The sequence below is a fragment of the Silurus aristotelis genome, assembly GCF_946808225.1.
Source record: "Silurus aristotelis genome assembly, chromosome: 7".
In the NCBI taxonomy this organism is placed as follows: domain Eukaryota; kingdom Metazoa; phylum Chordata; class Actinopteri; order Siluriformes; family Siluridae; genus Silurus; species Silurus aristotelis.
Genome location: NC_139580.1, coordinates 27,942,997 through 27,955,980, shown reverse-complemented (window position 1 = coordinate 27,955,980; position 12,984 = coordinate 27,942,997). Strand labels below are relative to the sequence as shown.

The following is a 12,984-nucleotide window of genomic DNA, read 5'->3' as shown; positions in this document are numbered from 1 at the left end:
TAATCCACAGTCTTCACCATTCATATTCTGCATAGAAAAGGGTTTTGGTTTGATTTTGTTTGTAAATCAAATTTAAATTGTTAAATCTCTCTTTTCAAGTTTCAAGTTCAAGTTGACTTCTATAGCGCTTTACACAATGGATATTGTCTCAAAGCAGCTTTACAAAATGTAAGAATGAAAGTGAATGATGTGTGTTTATCCCTGATGAGCAGCCTGGGCGACTGTGGCAGGCAAAAACTCCCTTAGATGAATGAGGAAGAAACCTTGAGAGGAACCAGACTCAAAAGGGGAACCCATTCTCATTTGGGTGATGTAAAGAGGAGCAAATAAGCAACTCATAAAATAGCTCAACATTTGAGATCATCATTGATTCAACACCAGCTTCTCCATGCCAGAGCCTTTAGAAATTTGTAGAGGTCCAATGTCCAAACTCTACATGAAGTGGAATCCAAATGGCGCAGGTACGAACGTGACCCATGAAATGTTCTCGGCAGTTTATTCATTCATAGTAGCACATTATGAAAAGAAATGGTAAAAATAAATCCCAGTTCAATCTAATCAAGCCAGGGATTAAACAGATCTGACCTATGCTTCGGGATCTAGCACTGCAAGAAAAAAAAATCTCATGCAACCCTGTGTTGCCATGGAAATTAATTCAACCCATCTTGCCATGTATTTCATTTTATTGGAACCAATATATTCATATTATAATTTTGAACTATCCGCAATGTTCCCTGAACTTAGTTTTAACCTTAGCGTATGTATTACCAGCAAATGAAATGGGATAATATGGGAAGCAGCTCTGGTAAAATTAGGGATTACTTTCTCAATTTACGTATATAATGTCTGTGCTTTAGAACATTTCAGATAATAAAAAGACCCCACACAATTATCTTTTAAGTTTTTGATAAAAACGGCTTTCTAGATGAGGATCTGATCTTTTATACAGATATGCAATGTGTTTAAAATAAATGGTTCTCAAACTTTTTTCTGAGGGACACATAATATTTTATGGGGGCGGGTCTGTCTATAACAGGAAATGACATGTGACTACCAGTATTATTGTGGAGATGTGATTATGAATTTAAATGACATTTTGCTTTCTAATGCTAGATTAGTTTATTATTTTGTTCCGCATTTGTACAGACATCAATTTTTTCCTATTAAAAGAACATTATTACTTAATCATAATGATTTTTTTCATATTCATTGCTACTGAAATCATAACATTTATTTACTTAGGCATATGCACATATTTAGTGGGTGAATCTAACAAATAATAACTACAAAGCAAGCAAACAAACAAACAAACATAACACTCCATGAAAATAGTACTGAACAAAAAAAAAAAAACAGTACTGAATCATGAAAATGTTCTAAAGGAAATAAATATGAATATATTTATTGTTAAATATAATAATATGACCGATAAATTCTAAATAATAAATATAATATTGCTATCTCGATGCAGCAAGTAGTCTCGAGTGTAAAAACTAAAAACACATGGCTTCAGTCATTCGCTTCTAGAGGCCACTCTCATAAAAGCGGACCATAACAGTGGACTGTAAGCCGGAAAAACTATCTGTATAGATTTTGCAGATAGGCGATAGTTCCAGCATTTTACTTCGAAAGCCAACCTTTATTATCAAATACAGATATATATATATATATATATATATATATATATATATATATATATATATATATATATATATATATATATATATATATATATATATACACATTTAACATCAAAATATGTCTCTGGCATTGTTCAGAGGGCCGTTCCATATGTGTATATTTTGCGTAGTTTGGGGACCCCTGGCCTAAATGCTACTAGAAATTCTTGCAAAACAATTACAAATAAAAATAATATTAACACAAAAAAACATTCAGAAAACACCGTTCACCACGGACTAAAAAAACACATTCCATGGATAACTAAACATCATGACGATAAATCATATTAGCTCATAAATCATATTGGATATAAATACTTATATATGATTTAGTTCTGGGCTCTGACTGGGGCTTCTCAATAAATAATGATCCTCTTTTGAAGCTATTCCATTGTTGACTTTGCTCGTTGTGCTGGAAGTTGATTTTTTTCCCCAAATGTTCAGCTGTCTGACAGAAGCCTGCAGGTTTTGTGCCAGAACAGATTGCAGTTTGGAGAGATCCATGATCCCCTTTATCTTGACTAGAGCCCTAAAACATTTCAATTAGCTTTTTTCCCCCTATATGGCCTATATCACATAAAAGGTGTCAAAAGATCTGCCATGATTTCTTACAAAAAATATGCAGGTGTGTTTTACTTCACTTTCTAAGAGAACAACAATACACAAGTAAACTACTACTTCTATCTACTGCTTAACCTCTGTTTGTCATCCTCCTTATGCACATTGGGTTGTTCTTTATTCTCTAAGAAGATATTCAGTTGCTTGGACTTTTTGGGACCCCAGCGGTATAGCAGTGAAGGAGTAGTTGAGCACCTCTTGTGCATGAAGGACGATGTCTTGAAGACAGGGGGTAATTTCATGAATGAGCATAAACCAGTGTGTGTAATTAAATGATGCTGAATGTTATCTTTCTATGTTAGATAAAATTCAGCATCATTTAATTACACACACTGGTCTATTCTCAATGCTGAAATTACCCCCTGTCTTCAAGACACCGTCCTCCATGCACAAGAGGTGCTTAACTACTCCTTCACTGCTAAACAACTCCATTAGCAGGGTCTGATTTAGTAAAAGCCTTTGCGTCTGTAAGAGGAGTCAGGAGAATGCAAAGGTTGTTCATTTAAAGCTTTTCTGCCCTGAAAATCAGCATGTCAGCATGGCTCTGTACACTGGACCACATCTGGTGTCCACTTTTTAATGAGGTCAGTCAGAGTGCTGCCTGAATAAATAGGTTAAAACCCACCATAATAGCCTGCTAGCCAATGCACTTCCCATAGCCCAAGTGGAATCCCAGACACTGTATTTTGCTTATGGCATGTAGGGCCTATTGTCACCCCCCCCAATAGCTTCCACCACAATGCTTCACCCCCACGCCATACAGATAATTCACAGCCTTTCATAAAAAGGTTCAACACATTTATGAATCATTGCAAAATAACCTGTATTCAAGTTTGTAAACATATAATGTATATCAAACTTTAGCAGAAAAACAGGTACCGTATTTTTCGGACTATAAGCTGCTACTTTTTTCCCAAGATTTAAATCCCGCGGCTAATTTATGAATTTTTCCTGGGTTTTTCCCGGTTTCACACTTCAAACTTCAAGCCGAAAAACTGAACCCCATAACATTAGACCAATGAAATTTCCGAACGGAAATGAAAAAACGCACCTCACCTGTGTTCTGAGCTGCACGACTTAGGGAGAAAAAACTTCCATCGGGTGATTTTTTAACGCACGACGATGCCAAAAATAAACTCTCGAGAGAAATAGTTGTGAAAGGAAGGAGGAAGACAGTGAACAATGACTTTCTTGGTCGGCTACTGTTTAGATACAAGCCGTTGTAACGCGTTGAGTCTGGGTGAAGAGAGAGCTCGCTAACTTCAGTTGCAACAGAAATCATATAAGAACAGACGGGTTTCCAAAACTCGTGCTTATTTATTTTGACTTGGCAACAGCGTTACGGGTTAGTCAAAGAAACTTAGGAATGAGCATCAGAAAATAATAAGGACATATTCCTCAGTCTTACACACATTCAGTAATACCTGGAGAATGCAGTGGCAGGCTATTCCCAAAATACCGCTCTGCTCCTAAAGAAACATATTTCACCCGTTACACCGTGTGTAACGTGTCTTTCGTTAAAGCCTGTGTAAAGTACATTAGTGTAGACACCTGCGGCTTATAGACAGGTGCGGCTTATTTATGTTAAAAATAAAAATATTTGTAAAATTCAGGCTTATATATGGGTGCGCTTTATAGTCCGGAAATTACGGTAAATGATTTAAATGCAAAACACGAAATGACTTTTAACACAACAATATATTACGTTATCAGCTATTAAACATTAAACGAGGAGGCACAACTAAAAGGATTTAATACAAAGAAATCTTTGCATATTTGAGCATATGTTAAGCATGGACAAGTTTCCCTGCCACCCTGCCACCCTCTACATCTCTATTGCTCTTTCCAACAGCAGAGGCCGCTATCACCAGAAAGACAAATTGCATGTAATCACAATATATCAAAATAGCAAAATAATAGGGGAAAAAATAGCACTAAATAATAATAATAATAATAATAATAATAATAATAATAATAATAATAATAATAATAATAATAAAACTCTCAGTGGGATTATGGTGACATCATGGGACAGGGGGTGCTCACTGGCACTCCCCAGCAGGTTGCAGTGCTGATTGCAACTCCCTTGGTTCTACTTTACAGAACAGACCACTGAATTGAACACTGCCAATAATTGTTGTAAATATATAGTTATATGTGGTGTTTTTGTGAATTATTTTCATGACCCATTAAATGGTGGCTGAGGCACACAAATGCACCAGAGGGAATTGTACAAATTGTGGAAAAGGTACAGGTGTATATACAGCGGCGAAAATAAATATTTATAACAGTGCTAGACACATCAGCATTTTTTATCAGTAAAAACTTTTTTAAGTGGGCTAGTAACACAAAATTTCCACCAGATGTAGCCGTCAAGCCAAATATTGAATTCATACAAAGAAATCAGAACGTTTAAGTATACAAGTTGAGTCATAATTAATTAAGTGATATAAAGGGAATAAGTATTGAACACATGAAGATACCAAGGTGCAAAATGGCATAGAAAGTCTGGAGATCACCTAAAATCTGTCAGTATTGAGAGAGAAACCCTGCCCCCTATCAGTACTAATTGATATCAGCTGCTTTAGCCCTAATTGATGGCCTATAAAGGCTTCTCATTTTCCAGGAGACACACAGGAAAGACTTCATGATGGGTAAAAGCAAAGAACTCGCTCAAGATCTTCGTAATCTTATCGTTGAAAAGCATTTTGATGGGAATGGTTATAGGCGCATTTCCAGAATGCTGAATGTTCCTGTGAGCACTGTGGGGGCCATTATCCGGAAATGTAAAGAGCATCAGTTCACCATAAACCGATCCCTTCCGATGGAGTCCAAAGAATAATCAGGAGAGTTCGCCAAGAGCCAAGAACCACTCGGGCAGAACTTCAGGAAGACCTTGCATCAGCAGGTACTGTTGTTTCAAAGAAAACTATAAGCAATGCATTGAACAGCCATGGCATCCATGCACGCTCACTACGCAATACTCCACTGCTGAACAAAAAGCATGTTGAAGCTCGGTTAAAGTTTACGAAAGAACATTTGGAGAAGCCTGTGGATTATTGGGAGACTATAGTATCGTCAGATGAAAGCAAAATGAACTTTTTGGCACTCATTCTACACACCATGTTTGGAGAAGAAGTGGCACTGCCCACCACCCCAAGAACACCATATCAACAGTTTAGTTTGGGGGTGGAAGCATCATGGTTTGGGGCTGCTTTTCAGCAAGGGGTACTGGCAAACTTTATATTATTGAAGGCAGGATGAATGGAGAAATGTACCGGGACATTCTGGATAAAAATCTGCTGCCATCTACCAGAAAGCTGAAAATGAAAAGAGGGTGGACATTTCAGCACGACATTGATGCCAAATACAAGGCCAATGAAACAATGAAGTGGTTTCAAAGAAAGAAAATCAAGTTGCTTGAATGGCCCAGTCAATCACCTGACCTAAATCCCATAGAAAATCTATGGAGAGAACTGAAGATCAAAGTTCATAATAGAGGCCCAAGGAACCTTCAAGATTTATAGACCATTTGTGTGGAAGAATGGGCCAGAATCACTCCTGAGCAATGCAGACGACTGGTCTTTCCATATAAGAGGCATCTTAGAAGCTGTAATCACCAACAAAGGCTTTTTTACAAAGTATTAAATAAAGTGTGTTCAATACTTATTCCCTGTGTCATTTAACTTTATTTATTATGACTTAACTTGTATACTTAAATGCTCTGATTTCTTTGTATGAATTCAATATTTGGCTTGATGGCTACATCTGGTGGAAATTTTGTGTCACTATCCCACTTAGAAATCCCCTTACTGATAAAAATGCTGATGTGTCAAATACAGTCGAACCCACTGATCTCGAAGTTGGTTAACTCGCCAACCCTATTAAGTCGACGTTTTTGAAGTGGAACCGCCAAATTCTCGCTTTGTCTTAGCATTATGTAGATTTTTTTATGTCGCCGAACCCTATTATCTCGAGCACGAGGGGGGGCAAATTTGCCACTTAATGTCGGTTATGTCAGGAATTTACTTCGGCTTCCGCCTCCTTATCCGCATTACAGGTTATCTCGATCCGCATGACCAATCAAACAAATCGCAGCAATGCTGTTGTGTAAAAAAACCTCCAAAAACACGTGCATGCACATTCTCATTTATTAAGGCACATCATGTACATAAAGATATTTCAAGCACGTTAATATATTGCCCCCATATGGGTTTTCGTTTGTCTCGATCATCGGTTATCTCGACGCTTTTTGGCGTCCCCTAGGCCGGCGACATAACCGGGTTCCACTGTACTTATTTTCCCCGCTGTATTCACCTTTACATCTCTGCATATCTTAGTGTGATCTATGAGATTACTGCGACCAGAAAGACTCTTCAGCAACTTTTGCTTGAATTTGGGCAACCTGTGGTCTTTTTGAGGTTTCAACTCTCTCTGGGACCACAATCAAAACAAAACCACAGTCCCTGTTCATGGTTTAAGGCGATTTAGGTGATTTATCTGTTTTACACATTATAGCTGACTAACTTTCGTATGTGACCTCAAATTGCCCTTGCCACTTGATGTACTGTATAAATACATAAATTAGCTTGACATACGGTGAAAACACAAGCACTAGTTGCCCATTTTATACCTCTGGGGCTCACCCTCCTGCATCTGAATCAAATTCTCTGTTGTTAGTTGGTCTGATGTATGGAGATTTACTCTCATGTTTAGAATGTACTAAAAAATTTTTATTTATTGATTTTTTTTAAAGTTTTGCTTTAGCGATGGTTCCATCAGTTTACACAGAATACATTCAGTAAATGGGAAAAAACCTTTTCCAGAATTGTAAGAACTCTTGTACGACAAATAAAAGAGGTCCGAACAACTTATTGTTGGGTGTTGTTGTAAGGGGATAGTGTGCAAACGTATAGCTGAATCAAGTACTTTCTTGTTAACAGAGCTGGTTTCGATAACACCACGTCCATTGTCATGTCCTTGATCATTGAAAAAGGATACAATGGCACTTCGGTGTGTTTGGTGTATTTCACCATTGATTACTCTCACTCATATTGAAGGTCTCTGTGGGGACTGCTCCAGTAGGAAATCCATGCAGGGAAATCCACAAGAGACTAGGGTCTTCCCCCTACTTCCTGGTTCTTTATGTCAGGGATCAGCTGTTAATTTCTCTTGGTGTGTTGTAGCGAATGGGAGAGAAGAGGGAAAAACCATTAAAAAAGATCAAATGAGTATATAGTTTGAAAAACAGTTTGCCCGCATTCTCCACCATTATATGTAGCGAATTTAGCTTGCAAAAAGAAAAGGGAATATTTATAAGTAATTATAATGCTATACGTTATAGTTACTCCTATTTAAATTAAGTTGAATTGACGGAAATGGAATTAACGTTATACTTATTGGGTTTGTTCGTCCGGCGAACAGACATTATAATCTTTATTAATTCTATCAAAGAGGTATCTCCCTGGCCAAGAAAGACGCAACCCCCCCGTACAATTACTAGGGCATGTAGTTCAGACCGAATATTGCAGGAACCTTAAATTGTGGGCGGTACTGAGAGACAATCACTTGTGAAAAATATGGCGTTTATTGAATGAGACAAACACAACATAAAACTACACAAACAAAAAGAAATAAAGAAAATTAAAATTAAAATAAACAAAAGTTAGAAATAGGAAAAGAAGGAAGAGAAAGGAGAAGAAGAAAGGAGAGAAAGCAAGAAAGGGAATGGCAAGCTTAAGCTTCAAAATTAATCACACCCTAACTGAGAAATCGTCACGGAAATTGAAATTCACCTTAAATTAAGGGGCTCAAGCTTGACACGTCTAAATTGTTTGGTAAACCGTTTACTTGCATTGGCTTGTTGCACAAGAGTCCGGATGCGGTAGACAAAAGAATCTTGGACGAGTCGGTTAGGATGGAGTCAGATGTTCTTCCAGCTTCTCCTGAAGATCAGAGCAGTTGTTGTTCTTGAAGATAAAGCTTGCTGGAAGAGATTTGAGATCTTGTCCCGAAGAGTCGCTGCTGGGCTGTTCTAAGCGTCCGACTCTCCGGGCCTTCGGACCCCCGGGCCTTCGGGCTTTCCAGTTGAGCCGAGTGAGCGAGCTTGCTTTACTTAACTGAACCTTGATTAGTTGGGTTCAAGAAGTTTTAAAGGTCCTGAACCCCACCCATCTTTGGGGGAATGGCCAATGCTATGGCCTGAAATTTGGGAGGGAAAGACTCCCTTTGTTCATGCGTCTGTGGGCATGGTTTTCGGGCTATACTTGCTTTGGAGGACTTTAAAGTTTTATCCAAAGTGTATTAAGACGGTATGGTACCTTTCGTGATCAAATAAAACGCACCATTGTTTAAAAAATAAGTAACAGATAATTTTGTGGTCATTTGGATACTAAACATAAAAAAGGAATTACAGCACTAGAACAGGGGTAAATTAATATACAGATGTTTGTGTGTGTGTGTGTGTGTGTGTGTGTGTGTGTGTGTGTGTGTGTGTCTGTGTTATCAGTCTACCGGAAGGAGTGTGACACTGTGGGATACACCACCCTCAATAAAATTGGAAGCCGGGTAGAATCATGGCATTTTTATAAGTAGTAGTGTGCCAGTAGGCAATGGCCTGGAATAAGAATTGTACATTTATAAAAACTAGAATTATTCAAGAATTCACCAGTCCATGGACTAACCCTGTAATAATAGTACCAGAAGGAGATGGCATAATTATACTCATACTTGGTTCTGCAACAACTTATAGACATTGAATAAGTTGTTCGACTGCCAGATATACCCGCTGAGCTACACTTTATCGACAAAAGTATTGGGACACCTGACTTTTCCTGCCATATGTGGTTCTTCCTCCAAACTGTTACCACGAAGCTGGAGGCACAAAATTGTATAGGGATAGACTTTGGATAGGGTATAATACAACTTTGTGTTCACTTAAACTTGGAAACCCAAACCTGTTCCAGCATGGCAATGCCTTTGTGCACAAAAGAATCTCCAGGAAGATATGATTTGCATGGTTTGGAGAGGAAGATCTTAAATGGCCTGCTATACAGCTCTGATCTCAACCCTACTGAACACCTTTGGGATGATTTGGAACTCTGACTGCACCCCAGGCCTCCTCACCTTCTCACCTACATCAGTACCTGATTTTACAGTTACTTGAGTCTGATGAACACAAATGTCCACAAGCGTATTTCAAAACCTAGTGGAACATCTTCTCAAAAGCAAATTGGGACTTACTTTTGGCAATATAATGTATGTAAGATTTTTTTTAAAAAGTCCAGGTCGTCAGGGTCAGAATGGACATTGTCCCGAGGCAGCTTTATTAAAATAAAGAGGTTATAAAATATGAATTTATAACTTTAGTTCCTGTAAGTTTATCTTTAATGAGTGAGAAAGTGGTGACTGTGGTAAAGAAAAAACTGGTTCCTCAGGAGTATGTTGAACTCAAAGTTTATTTCGGCTTCTCTCATTAGCGGTCGCCACAGCGGACCATCCGCATGTTAGATTTGGCACACGTTTTTACGCTGGATGCCCTTCCTAAAGCAACCCTCCCTATTTATCTGGCACTAAGGCTTGTGCAACCCTTATAGCTGGGGTTGGTTCCCTGACTGGGGATCGAACCCGGGCCGCAGCGTTGAGAGCGCCGCAGCCTAACCACTAGACCACCAGGGGACCTTGTTGAACTCATACTAATGAGGTAAAATTATACCAATAAGGATGATTTGATCACATTAATGTATGGAGATCAAACTATAGATTTTCCTCTAAACCCTGCATATTTTGAGTGCCTACTGTAGGAAGATCTGACTGAAAGTTCTTACTCTTTACCTGAGCTCTTTAAACAGTCTGGTCATTTTGGATAAATGGCTACTGGCTCTGGTTTGACTGTTGTCTGTAGTTTGTGATAACTATAGGTGAAGACACTTGAGTTTTATACGGTTTCTTCAGTAAATAAAGACTGCATACAGTATGAGAACCCCAGTGTAAGACAGTAATAAAGTGAATGTAATTTGCTACTGTAATATTGTAATGTAATATTCATTTCCAGCTACATTTTCTAGACATGAAAGTTCGTTATCGATCTGATTATGCTTAATACTATATTTTTTATATTTAATTGCTTATTGAAAAAATAAACCTTGTGTTATTTATATCCATTTCACAATTCATGGAGAACCGAGTGTTAAAGGCAGTGATGGACAGTAAAGAAGTAAATGTAATTAATTAGTGTAGATTTTTCACGTATCTGTACTTTCCATTTGGGGAGACTTTAACTTTACTACATTTTAAATATCCTACATTTTACACAACTAAACTTTTTCAAAATCAGTCGTTTTTTTTCATTTAAGAGGATAAAAACATGACTGGTGAAACACACAGCAAACCACCGATCAGGGTCGAGCAAGCGCTCTGTTTTGAACGTGTTTTGTTTGGTGCTTGGTGTATCTACTTATCACCAACATACAGTTCAGCATCAGTTCATTTTGAGATTAAAAAGGATGGAAGAAACTCCTGACTCAAACTTCCTACAACACCGGTGGGCTTAATTATGCAATTATTTTTAAATAGTTGAAAAGAAGGTTAAAAGGCTAATATTTTTATATAAACGGCGTTGATTAAGCAAAGAATCTTGTGACAAAAATTATAATTGGAATATTATAGCCATAATAAATCATAATACTTTGGATACTTGAATACATTTGACGGCAAATACGTTTGTACTTTTACTTAAAGGAAAGTTTAAAGGGAGCACTTAATATAATATTTTACCTAATGCATCTCTACTTTAACTCAGGTACATGGTTTGTGTTCTTTGTCCACCACTGCAGAACCCATTGTATGAAAATACCTGCAGTTTTAATCGCATCTGCAACTGCAGTAGATTCCTTGGAATTACACCAGTGGCGGGCGGTCAGGGCCAGCAAAGGCTTCTCTGCTGGCCTTAACACTATTAGAAACACTGACCTACATTTACAACCTAAATTCTAATATTTGTTCCATGAAATTGTATTAATTTATTCCTATCAGTTCATTCTCTTCATTTCTTAGCGTTTCTCTTGGCTGCACTGCTTCCAGTACGTGTATGTGGATTTTTGATTTTTTTGCCTAATCAGATATCAGATGTGCTGACATGTCAGTCTAATCTGCCCAGGGCCTTAAAGGCTGTACTGCTGGCCTTTTTTTTTTTACCATAGTCTCTGTAATAAATAGCTCTGTCATCAGAGACATCAGATTTCTGATTGGTTGGTTAAAAGGTTACAGCCAAATTTGACTAGCAAAACACGTGTAGCGTGATGCACACATGAATACATCTGAGTTAGACTTTTTTTACACCCACAGAGGAAGAGAAATTGATTTGGTTTCGGACATACTTAAAAATCCATTTTCAAGAAAAGCTAGACATCGTGAGGAGGTCGGCCAACCCCGAAGCTAGCTAGCTTGTCTCAGCCCGGGAAAGAATTTGTTCACCACTTCCAGACCAGTGAATATGAGCGGTACCACTGGCTTACAGCCTCTGAGGAGCGGTGCGATATATGAGTCTGCATCTCTGGTGAGTAGGTTGGATTTTATTTACATTTTAATGTTTTTGTCATGTAATTAGACAAATATTGGTTCTGAACTGCTCCAGATGATGTAGGAGGCACAGTTGCGGTTGTAGTGTGGAGGTTTGGAGTCTTAACTGGGTTTCTTGTTTTAGTAAAATGGTATTCCCCCTCCATATGAGAAATGCGTTGTTATATTGCGTTTTTGTATTGTATTGATGGTTTCTATAATTGCGATGTGATAGTGGTGGTATTAAGAGGTGGATTCGTGTCCCCACTGAAGGCCCAGGTTCCAAATGCACCGCCCGCCACTGATATACACAATATTTTTTTGAAATGCTATCAATTATTGACTTGAATGTACAGTAAGTATGCAATATTAACACCTCGCTTGGAATTATTCTTCAGTGAACGGATGCAGTGTCTTTCTCTCTCTTTCAGTTTCTCATTTACATGGTCACATCTCTATTGAGTCCGTTAAAGATTAATCTCACTGTAACAATGTGACATGTAGCTGTAAATGTGTGTGTTTGTGTAAGAGAGATTTTTATTCTAAGGTTTTAGAATTCCCCGGTGCCTCCTATTCCCCTTCCTTCTTCACACACAGACAGCTTATAATGAATAAGGAAAGGATAGAAAGGAAAACTGAAAAGAAAAAAAAAATGAAATGGCTGTCATCTCTTTCCCCATACCATATGCTGTACACCTAGACCAGCATACTGTTTCAATGCATTGGGGTGTGAGTGTGTGTGCCTTTTTTTTAATCTCCTTTGGGACTGCTATATATGCCACATCACCAGTTGCTGGAGTGGAAGTGGAAGATTTCATTTGGTTTCATCAGACACACACACATACACACACACACACACACACACACACACACACACACACACACACACACATGTAGCAAACTCAATGTGGCCAAAATCTTGGAGTTCTTTTTTTTTTTTTTTTTATCTTTTTTGTCATATATCTGAATATATTTTTCTGACTCAACAGACACACAAAAGATGAGAAATCACTCTTGTGCAGGTCAGAATGGAGTAGACGGTTAGGACTGATCAGTGCTGGACAACCAGACCTCCTTCCTCCATCCTTAATCCTTCTTTATGCATTTTATTCACCCTGTTGGCCAAACA

The 12,984-nt window shown here is 38.0% G+C and overlaps 1 protein-coding gene across 1 annotated transcript in view; it reads left to right on the top strand.

Annotated features, from left to right (window-relative positions):
• Window positions 1–11,641: 11,641 nt before the first annotated feature.
• The window catches only part of ptn (pleiotrophin), a 55,936-nt gene continuing 54,593 nt past the window's right edge, over window positions 11,642–12,984 (top strand). The window contains exon 1 of the mRNA XM_083546538.1: window positions 11,642–11,853. Within this exon, the coding sequence (XP_083402664.1) occupies window positions 11,837–11,853 (17 nt within the window). The 5' untranslated portion in view covers window positions 11,642–11,836. The remainder of the gene's footprint in view (window positions 11,854–12,984) is intronic.